Genomic DNA, 11,111 nt, shown 5'->3' with positions numbered 1-11,111 from the left:
AACTGCCTAACCAGCCATCACCTAAAAACCAGTGACTTAAGATAATAAAGCTTTATTATTCCTCACGTATCGGTGATCAAGTAACTGGTGGGTTGCCTGGGGCTGGCTGCTCTCGGGTGGCCTCTCACGTGTCTGGCAGTTGCCTGGTCGTGTGGTTGTTATCATCTAACAGTATAGGTAGTCCAAGGATTAAGATATCCACGTCCTAGTCTTTGGAATTTGTGAATATTCTAATTTACATGGCAAGCGGGATTTTGCAAATAAGATTAAATTAAAGGTACTGAGATGGGGAGATTGTCTTGGATAAACCAAAGGCCCTTATGAGTGGGAGACAGGAGGATCAGAGTTGTAGAGAGATGTCAGAATGAAAGCAAAGGTCAGAGAAGGGAGAGGATGCTAAGTTGCTGACTGTGGAGACAGAAGAGGGCCAAGGACCATGGGACGCACGCAGGCTCAAAGACAGTGGTTCTCAACCTTCCTCAGGCCGCGACCTTTTCATACAGTTCCTCATGTTGTGGTGACCCCCAACCATAAAATTATCTTCATTGCTACTTAATAACTGTAATTTTGCTACTGTTATGAATCGGAAAGGGTTGGTCCATCCCCAAAGGGGTCATGACCCACAGTTTGAGAACCGCTGCTCTGAGGTCTAGCAGTTAGAAGAGGTAAGGAAATGGGATCCCTCTTAGAGCCTGCAGAAGGAATGCCACCCTCCCATGTATTTTAGACTTCTGATCTGCCAAACTGTAAGAGAATGACAATGTATTCCTTTGGGCCACTAAGTTCGTTGTGATTTATTACAATAATAATTAGAAAAGAATACACCTGGAACTTTTAAACAAGGTAGTCGTAGACTCCCCAAAGAGCAAGCAGAATCAGGTCATGGGCTCAGGACTTGTGGGCGGTCACTTCTGCCACATTCCACGGAATATCCCATTCCAGGGGAGAAATGGAGACACGGACCTCATTTCTTGACAGAGCCATTTCTCCCTCCTCTTGATCTGAGAAGACAGACCCTGGTGGTGCTGTTTGATAAGCATTGGGCTGCAAACTGCAAGGTTGGTGGTTCAAATCCACTAGCCACTCTGAGGGAGAAAGCTGAGACCGGCTCCTCCCGTCAAGATGTACAGCCTCAGAAACCCTCGACAGGGACACCATGAGTTGGAATCAACTCAATAGCAGTGGGGTTCTTGGAAGAGAAGCTGCAGAGTCACGTAGCACAGGGTGTTGCTACAGGGCTGGGCCAAGATGTGTGGAGATTTGCTTGCACTTTATCTGCCTTGATGCCATTCGAAAAATCTTAGAAGACTTTCAAAAGCCATTTCTGACCTTGGTTTCTGCTTCATTTCCAGGGGCACAGAGAGCATGAGTCTCTGGACTGGAGCCTCGGGGATCTTCCTGAGTCTCTGGGGGATCTATGTGTCTCCGAGGAGCCCGGGATGGGTGGACTTCATCCGACACGTGTGTGTTTGCGGTTTCGTTGCTCTGCTTTCTGTGAGCTTCCTCTTTGTGGCCTTCTGGCGCTTGCCATCCTTCTTGGGGTTCACCATCTCCTGGCTCGCCCTGTGCGTCCTGCTGTGCTGCTGCAAGCACGCACGGTGCTTCCTTCTCCTCTTCTTTCTCTCGTGTGGCCTGCGCGAAGGCAGGAACGCGTTGATGGCGGCTGGCACGGGGATCGCGGTGTTTGGGCACGTGGAGAATCTTTTTCAGAACTTCAAAGGCCTTCTGGACAGCATGACTTGCAACCTCAAGGCAAAGAGCCTTTCCTTACACATCCCACTTTTGCAAAGATACATCGAAGCCATTCAGTGGCTTCATGACCTTGCCCACCCATTAAGTCTGCTCGATGACCTTGTTTCGTGGAAGCAAACTCTAGTGGTCTCGCTTTTCAGTCCCAGCGAGGCAGTCAGGGCGCAGCTCAATGACACCAGAGGCGAAGTCCTGCAAGCCATCTACCAAACCATGACGACCGCGGAGGCGCTGTCTGCCCTGAGCCGGAGCCTGTTCGCCGCCGCCGGGCTGGTGCTGATCCTGTTTGGCACTGGCCTCTTCATGAAGCGCTTCTTGGGCCCTCGTGGCTCGAAGTTTGAGAACATCTACATCACCAGACCGTTTGTTCGCTTTGACGAAAGCAGGAGGCTCCACCAGCAGCCCTGTGTGTTCCCGCTGAGTAAGACGGAGCGGGAGACCTACGTGGTCATCCCGACTTTCCGTCCGACTCCCAAGGAGAGGAGACGCCTGGGGCTGTTTCTCCTCCCTGTCCTGAGTCATCTCTACCTCTGGGTGCTGTTCGCCGCTGTGGACTACCTGCTGTATCGGCTCATTTTCTCTGTGAGCAAACACTTTCGGAGCTTGCCAGAGCTTCAGGTTCACTTGAAACTGCACACAGAGGTAGGTGCCCGGGGGGCCGGGGAGGTGGAAACACGTCTTTCTTTCTTCTTATTTTTTAATCGTTTTATTGAGGGCTCTTGGAACAACCCATATACCTCAATTGTATCAGTCACATGTGTACATATGTTGCTATCATCCTTTTCAAAGCATGTTCTTTCTACTTGAGCCCTTGGTATCAGCTCCTCTTGTTTCCCTCCCTCCCTCACTCTCATGACCCCTGGATAAATGATCAGTAACTCTTCTTTTCTTATCTTACACCGTCCTCTGTCTCCCTTCACCCCTGCTTCTGTTCTTTGTCCCCCTGGGGAATGGGGGTTATATGTTGATCAAGCGATCGGTTCCCCAGTGGAGATACTTCTTGCTGTGTCTCATGGCTACTTGCTTGTCTGCTTTTCAAGGGATCGTGGACATCTCAAGACAATGGTTGTTGTTCCCACTCATAACGACCCCACGGGGAACTTCCCTGCTGGGTGTCCTGGGCTAGGGTCTTTATGGAAGCAGAGGTCTTACTCCCGCAGAGCCTGTCAGTGGGTTCCCGCGGCCGTGAACACAGCCATAGCTGACCTCCGGCTACACGAGGCCGAGAGAGAATCCATTTCCACACGCACCTAAGGCCTCGTCCCACAAGGCGGAGGTCAGACACGCCTCGGCCCTCCATGTTTCTCTTACCCTGTTCGGACCCCCACGTTTCTGCCCACAGCACTCTGCTTCTCCGCCGGGTTCCATAACCTATTGCGATGGCCACACACAACACTCATGACTAAGGGGCTTTATTTGGGAAGTGAACAGGTTTCCAGGATCAGAAAACCTTACGGATATAGTCAAGGGCCCAAAGCAATCCCTCCCCTCAGCCAGCAGCCAAGTCTTTAGCTTCTCAGCCTCGTGGCTCCTGGGCCTCTGGCTGCGTTGGCTGTGCGGCCAGCAGGCTGTTGTGTCTCACAGTCTCACAGTCTCAGCGCTGCTCCTCTGCTGGGTCTCATGGTCTCCTTGTCTCGGCCTCGGGCCTCAGCATGGCATATGCTGCCCACACCGCTTCAGGGAGGGATTCCAGCGTGCGCTGCTGGTGGCTCTTCTTCTTTGATGGTCCTGCAAACTCTCTCTGTTCCTGCTTTTGAGCCAGCTTTCTTATGCACAGGGGACTGGCCAAACTGACCAATCTGCTCTGTTGGTGTCTCACACACTCTAGGTGCGTCGTGCCACCCAATCATTCGGTGGGAATTGCAGAGACATGGATAGAGGAGCCATGTTAACAGACTTCACTCCACCACAACTGTCAGCTTGTTCAGTTAGCAGCCGATCGTATAATCGTTTAGGCCACCTGTGGAGGCGCGGTCTCTTTAATCTTTGAATCCCCAGTGCCAGGCGTGGGGTCTGGCACCTGTTGGTGAAATGGAATTACACTTCCGAGGTTAGGATGTGATGTCATTGTGAAGAGTTGTGGTTGGTGTGTTAGCTTCCTGTGATTGCTATACACAAGCATCACAAATGGAGCGGCTTTGAACAACCACCTTTCATTTTCTCCTCGTTCTGGAGGCTCGGCTGGCATCAGCCTACTGTTGGCGGGGCGGGGCTCCCTCTGGAGTCCCATTCCTTGCTTCCTCCAGCTTCCCTTGGAGGTTGGCACCCCTCGGCTTGTGGCTGCATCAGGAAGCAGGCCACCCGGGCTTTCTGCTACAGAACGGCTGAGAGGGTTCAGACCACCAGCCTTTGGGTTTGAGAAAATGAGTGCTCAGAGCTCCTGGCATGGACCTGGGTGGCCAGTATTCAGAACCTGATTCGGCTCACCTTCAGACTTGTGTCTGTAGGCGCTGGGCCAGGCACAAAGCTCACGAGGCACCCTGAGTTCTTTATCAACGTCGCTAACCTTGAATTTAGGAGGGTGCTTGCTGAACAGGGCTTGTGTGTGTGTGTAGGGGGGGGCGGCGCAGAGGGGTTCTAGTCACACATCTCTTGGTTTCAAAACTAGAGCTTCTACTTCTGTGCTCATCCGCGGTGCTTTTCATAAACACGCCATTTGATTCCAAAGGAGGTGGCCCGGAGAGCGCTCTGAGAAACTCAGCTTAGGAGCAACAAGGCCAGGCCCCTCTTCCCTGGCCTGCAGCATGGAGCGCAGCGTCACCTCCGGGGACCTGAACACCCCCCCCCCCCAGCACGAGAGGAATCCTCAAGGGGGTTCATTTCTCTTTTCATTGGACCCGGGTGGGCCCTGAGATTTGAATAAAACAAAAACTCTACTTGTAATTCCAATCGGTAGCGGAGAGAACAAAGCAGGGTTCTTGTATACCCTCCCCCAAAGCATGGGCCCAGGAGTTTAGCCTCCAGAAGCCTTGGGAGGGTCCGTGAAAGTCTTAATGACCCAAGACAGTCACTGCCCCTGAGCGGAAGGCTCCCGTGTCTCCAGAAATCTGGCTTTCTAGCTGCCTTCCGCTTCTTGCTCCTTCCAGTGCTGACAGGGAAGTCGGGTTTGTTTGTGTGTGTGACCCATCTCTCATCATCTTTTCTTTTCCGTTTCCCCTGCCTGTGTTGACATTTCCGAGGACCTGGGTAGTGCCAGGGGCGGGGGAGGGGGAGACTGAGGTGGCACACATCAAAGCAAACTCATGAAAACACCAAAGCTGCTTCCATGCCCTTGATTGTCCCTCCATAGCTGCCGTGACGGAAAACGCTGGGGCTGTAGGGAAATCGTAGAGGGGACGTTGCAGAGATGTGGCCCTCAACCCTCCACTGGCCCCACCCCTTTGGAGCAAACCTCCCTCTGTCTCCCAGGGCCCGACCCCTTCTGCTGCTGCATCCACACATTGGCTTCTTCCGACTCAGCAAGTACCCCGCCCGCCCCAGCCCCCTGCCTAGGCTGCCACCTCTCCCCAGGCTGGGCTTTCTCTCAGCAGTGATTGCCCAGAGCACGCTGCTTCCCCTGAATGATTCAGTAATTACAAGATGCCCTGTTGCTCCATATTCTCGGAGCGGTTTGGATAATGGAAGCAGTGCTTCAAACAGAAGCCAAATATAAGATAAGCCAAAATAAGCCAAATAGGGCATGTTGAGGGGTGGCTAGGGCAAGCACCCATTTCCATCTCCCCTCCCCACATTCTCCGTGGTATGAGGCTTATCTTCCCCCTTCACCTCTCCCTCCTTCTCTTTTTACTTCCCTCTTGGGCGGCTTGTCTTAGGAACACTGGTGATGCAACCTTGGAGCAGTTCAGCTGCTAACCAAAAGGTTGGTGGTTCGAGCTCACCCAGCAGCGATGGGGTCCAAACACTTGATGATTCTGCTTCCAGAAACGACGAACCTCCCCACTGCCACGAAACCCATTCTGACCCACAGCGATCCCAGAGGCAGAGTAGAACAGGCCCCTTTGAGTTTCCAAGACCTTAAAGACAGCCTCATATGTCTTCCACGGAGCGGTGGTGCCTTCCAACTGCAGATCTTTTGACCAGCAGCCCAGCCTGGAACCCACCACGTATTCCTGCAGGCTCCTGCATATCAAGACGATCGGCCCCAGCTCCCTCAGGGGCAGGTCTGTCTGTTACAGGAGAGCGCTCTGCGTGGAAATCAACTCAGCAACTCTGGCATTCATTCCGCAGCCCACACTCCTGCTTGCGCTTGCTGGGTGGCTCATTCTGGTCTTTGAAAGAGAAGGTTGGGGCATGGGGAGCAGATGGTGTTTTCAATCCAAAAGGCCCAGAAGCGTTGAGAGCTGATGCTCTATTGGAAAATCCACTTGGGACTTTCCTGGGTGTTGTGGATGCAAAGTCGACTCTTGCCCTGGAGGGTCTCCCATCCTGGGGCAGGTGACTCCCCTGTCCTCACAGGTGACATGACTGACTGGGGTGGATGCTGGAGCAGACTGTGGGGGGGGCGACTGTGGAGCTCGCTCCTTTGGGAGCTGGGACACTGCAGGCCAGCGGCCGGCTCCACGTGACTGGCCACGCCCTGCCCTTCTCCCAGGATGCCCTTGGAAGCTCCTGGTCTCCTCCCTGGCTGCGGATGTGCCAAGGAGAAGCCAGGCAGGAGAAAAATCATCGTTTTGGCCAATACTTCTCTCTCATTTTTATATGATTTAAAATCAATGTTTTAGAGGAGGAGGGGAAAGACCCGGATTTTGCTGGTCTGTGGTGAGAGATGAGCCCTGTAAGGCATCTGAGTCATGTCAAACTCAAACTCCTTGCCATCGAGTCAGTTCTGAGTCCTAGTGAGCTTACTGAGCGCCTAGCATGTTTTCAGCCATGTGAACACTCAGGCATCTCCCAGGAGACAAGAGCACCGCATGAGGGCGAATGGGCAGGCTGCAGAGTCCGTCTGTGTACTTCCAGCATTGGCTAGCCATGTGGCTGTAGCCAGTTATTATCCTCTGAGAGCCTCGGGTCACCTCTCTGGAAAATAATAATGAAGAGTCTGCCTACCGCGGGAGAAAGAACTGGGGGACTTCTCCCATAAAGATTAAAAAGGTGAGTTGTTTCTGACTCCCGGGCACCCCTGCAGGACGGAGTCGAACTGCCCCATCGGGGTTCCCAGGCTCCCATCTCTTCTGCAGACGGCCACAGCTTTCTCTTCTGGAGCAGCTGATGGGTCCAATCAGGCAACTTTCCAGTTAGCAGCTCAGCGAGTAACTACTACTGCCCCCCCACCCCCGCCCCGACACCGCCCACCCGACTTTTCCCCCTTAAAGACTACAAAATCCAATGAGGGCAGTTCTACTCTATCACGGGGGCTGCTCTGGGTCAAAGCCCACTGGATGGCACAAAGCAACAGCCACATGCCCACCTCGTGGGGCTGTGGTGAAGGCTGAAGACAGTGTTTCATCTAAAACGTGGCAGTGCGACAGCGTTACACAAACCACTCAAGGTCACCCCGCTAAAAGGCACAGAGCTGGGATCACTCCCAGGATGGGCTGACTTCCCTATCTTCCCAACATGTTTATTTAAAAGGAGTAAGCACAACTGAAAGACGGCCGACCCTGCAAACTCGTTGTGATGGAATCAATTCCAACTCACAATGACAGAGGAGAACCAAACCTTTCTCTCGGCCGCAGCTGGTGGGCTTGAACTGAGGATGTTTGGGATAGCAGCTGAATCTTAATCCCCGCAACACCACGGCTCCTTCTAAAAACATCGGGATACCATTTAGTCTGCTGCTCAACACTTTTCAAAAGTTTAATTTGTCTTCCACGTTACCCTCGACCAACCCCGTTTGAAACTGTTGACTCAATCTTTATAAAACCCTGACTCCCAGCTGCAAAAATCCCTGGTTAGATTCCGAGACTAAATTAACTTCTCTGCAGACAGAAACCCCGCTGCTTTCTTATTGCAGGATTTCTCATCACTGACTCAATCGATGTGTTTGTTTCTTCCATAGGATTATAAAAGAGCCCATGCGTTTGCTCTGGAGACCTAAATCTATGTAACTGTGTGCGGGCTGTCTTCTTTAAGCAACAGCACTAAGCTTCCCATTGCTTAGGCCGGGTGCCCAGGGATGACAGATTGGCCTTGACACCGGTACTGAGGTCTCAGGTGGGGACCCAGGGTGCACCTTGTTCTCTGGGTGTGGCTGGGTTCTTGGAGGGGGGTGCTATTTACCTCTGCCTGGCCCCAGGGCTCGGCTACACTGGGGTGATAATAATTTACTAAGTACCCCAGTTCTGTAAGGTTAATACGCCATCCCCAAGGTGCTTCGTTGACACTGGGAGTACGATCTGGTCCATTAATTCCTGTTTTACCAAATGAGAAAACAAATCCACTGAGAGATTAAATGACTTTCCCAGGTCAGGGGAAAGAAAGCGCTGAATCAACACACACTGATCTTGCTGGGGGCCTGGCGGGGTAGCTCAATGTCATCTTCTGTCCTCTGTGTCAGTTCGGTGAGGACAACTCTTGCCTTCAGACAAGGAGAAGAAGGAGAAGAAAAGCATCCTCTTTGGAAGGACTCCTCCCCCCACACAGGATACTAGAGTCTCCTTCGGTAAAGCACGTTCTAGGATCAGCATGTTAACCTGGAAAAGAATGAAATTAAAATAACAGCCTCTAAGAGGAACCTCGGTGGCATGGTGAGTCACGAATTGGGCTGAGAATCGCAAGATCAACAGTTTGAAACTCCTAGCTACTCCAAGGGAGAAAAATGAGGCTTTCTGCTCCAGTAGAGTTACAGTCTCGGGTAGATCCGAGTCAGCGTTGACTTGAGAGCAGTGAGTTTGGGGATGGCTTAAGAAGGGGTGAGTGGTCCCCACTCAGCTGGCAGTCTGATGCCACCCAGGGACTCCTGGGGAGACAAGATTTAGCAATCTACTCCTACGGATTACAGCCGCGAGGCCGTGCTCTTGTGCTGTATAAGGTCACTATGTCGAAGGACTTGATCGCACACATCCATAACACGTGCTACAAGATTGGCCTAGAACGCATTTTACTACCTAAACATCTTGGTAAGCTCGTGACAACCTGAAGGGCTCTCTATCCAGACTGACGGATATGTGTGGATCGTAAGGGATGATGAGTCCCAAACAACCTTCTCTCCAGGTTGAGTTAAGATCATCTCTCCTCAGCCCGTGTGCCTGGAAGGAGAGAAGTAGACGGTCCATGAAAATGGGCCGTGTGATCAAATATGTTAGGAAAATCCTTGGCTTTCTCTGCTGCAGGACTCCTCGGAGCCTTGAAAAAATCTGCTGGGCACCATGACTCCACCGAAAAGATAGACTAGACAAGCCTACCTGATACCTTCTCTTAAAGAACTCTACAGCTCCACAAATTCACGCTGGTAAAACCTGCAAGAGTTATAAATAAGACTCATCTCTTCTCCTTTGCCCCAATCATAACTCAAAATAAACTCATGGAGCTCTTTCGCCGTGCCTTTCAAAATAAACGTTAGGAATTGCTGCGCAGTCTTGAGGACAGACAGGGCTGGTGTGGAGCTTGACCTCTTTCTTCTTCTGCCGTAGGTGGAAGGGCTCCGACGCACCATCAATGCCTCTGCCTTTCACATTTCTCTGTTTGAACCCAGCTGCATCCCTGAACCAAAGTTCCTTCTGTCTCAGACCTGGGTTCTTCTCATTATTATCCTGGTCACGCTGGTGCTGCTGGGACTGTTGTCTTCCATCCTCATGCAACTTAAAATCCTGGTGGCAACATCCTTCTACCCCAGCGTGGAGCGGGAGCGCATCCAATACCTACATGCAAAGCTACTGAAGAAACGGTCAGAGCAGCTACCTGGAGCAGTCCAAAGGAAACTGAGTCTGTATCTTACAAAGGTGAGGCCCAGGAGGGGTGGACGTGCTACTTTAGGAAATATTCAGTTGTAAGGCAAGTTGGCCTTCAAAACACTTGTTTTCAGTGAGTGTGTTCAGACACATTATAGAGGGGCCACCACCACAGAAACCACCCAATAACATGGCCTCCCCATGTAAAGGATAAAGAAACAACAAAGAAAAAAAAATTATGTACTACAGCTCGGTAAGCTCCGAATAATTTGCGCATTTTCCAGTGTTGAAATAAGTGCCTGTGCACGCACAAACACACACCTTATAAACAATTTTATACAGTATAGCATACGTATAACATACATAATATGCATCTATTTAAATGGTAACATCTTGATGCTTAGACAAACATGTATCAACTAGTTTGTATAATGTTCATGAAATAAAAATAGTAAGTTACAATAAATTTAAAGGATTCAACACACACACACACACACAATGCTCCCACACCCAGGCCACCAGGAATATTAAAATGAATTCACTTAAAAGATGCAGAATTGGCCTCCTCCACAGAAGCAGGTAGAAATTGAGTCCACTGCATTCGACAGGGCAACATTCATCAGCATATTTAAGGGCAAGAATTACTGTCTTCGTTGCTACCGAAGAGCTACAGCTTCCAAAAGAACTCAAGGACAGTGAAAGCCCTGGGTAGTTAGGAAGGATAAGCTAGACAGGGGACCCTTAATCTTTGGGGCCCGTTTGAAAACATCTTTGAGATTTCCCCACACACACACTGGTAACCCTGCAATGAAAACTTTGCACGAGAGACATTTCAAGTGACTCTTGCCCTCCATGTACCATTTTTGTCTCGTTAGATTCACTTCTGGCTTCCAGTCCTGGAAAGGATGAAGAAGAAACAGACAGATGCCGTGTGTGAGGACAACCCATGAGAGACCCCAGGGAGCTGCTCAGCCACACCCCAGCAGCTATGCTCCTCAGGCTTACTGACCTCGGCCACTCTCCAGGGCCAGCACCAGGGGACGATGTGACACGCCTGTCTCGGGGCTGCAGTGTGTAGGGCCACTTTGGGGTCGTGCCTCTGGACTACTCGTTCCCCTGGGGCCAAGGGGCTTCCATCTAAACAATTAGGTAGTTTGTCATTCAAACAATGCCAATCATTCTAGACTACATCATAGGGCAACAGGACACTCACTGGCCCCTTAATAATGAGTCTCAGCATAGAATAATATTTAGAGGACAAACCAGAAAACCATCCAAATCTCTATGGCAGTCTCACAAGCAACGTGCCTGTGGGGAACAAACACATGAATGCCAACAACCCATTTGTGTCCGTCTGGGTTGACTAGAGAGATAAATCCAGGACACTGATATATATGTAAGAGAGAGCTTTATATAAAAGAGTAATTATATAAAAGAGTAAAACATCCCAGCCCAGTTCTGATCAAGTCCATAAGTCTGGATTAGCCCATATGTCCAGCATCAGTCCATAAATTCTTCTTTAGACTCACATAA

At 50.9% G+C, this 11,111-nt stretch overlaps 1 protein-coding gene across 1 annotated transcript; it reads left to right on the top strand.

The window, feature by feature from the left end:
• Positions 1-1,365: 1,365 nt before the first annotated feature.
• Positions 1,366-10,528, top strand: LOC101638844 (dendrocyte expressed seven transmembrane protein). Its single transcript, XM_004697682.2, has 3 exons — positions 1,366-2,391; positions 9,321-9,629; positions 10,454-10,528. The coding sequence occupies exons 1-3, from the start codon at positions 1,366-1,368 to the stop codon at positions 10,526-10,528; spliced, it is 1,410 nt and encodes a 469-aa protein (XP_004697739.2).
• Positions 10,529-11,111: the final 583 nt, after the last annotated feature.

This window comes from Echinops telfairi, unplaced genomic scaffold (genome assembly GCF_000313985.2).
Source record: "Echinops telfairi isolate 266 unplaced genomic scaffold, ASM31398v2 ScPeMD7_1;HRSCAF=3_0, whole genome shotgun sequence".
Classification (NCBI taxonomy): domain Eukaryota; kingdom Metazoa; phylum Chordata; class Mammalia; order Afrosoricida; family Tenrecidae; genus Echinops; species Echinops telfairi.
This window is presented reverse-complemented; position numbering and strand designations above follow the sequence as displayed.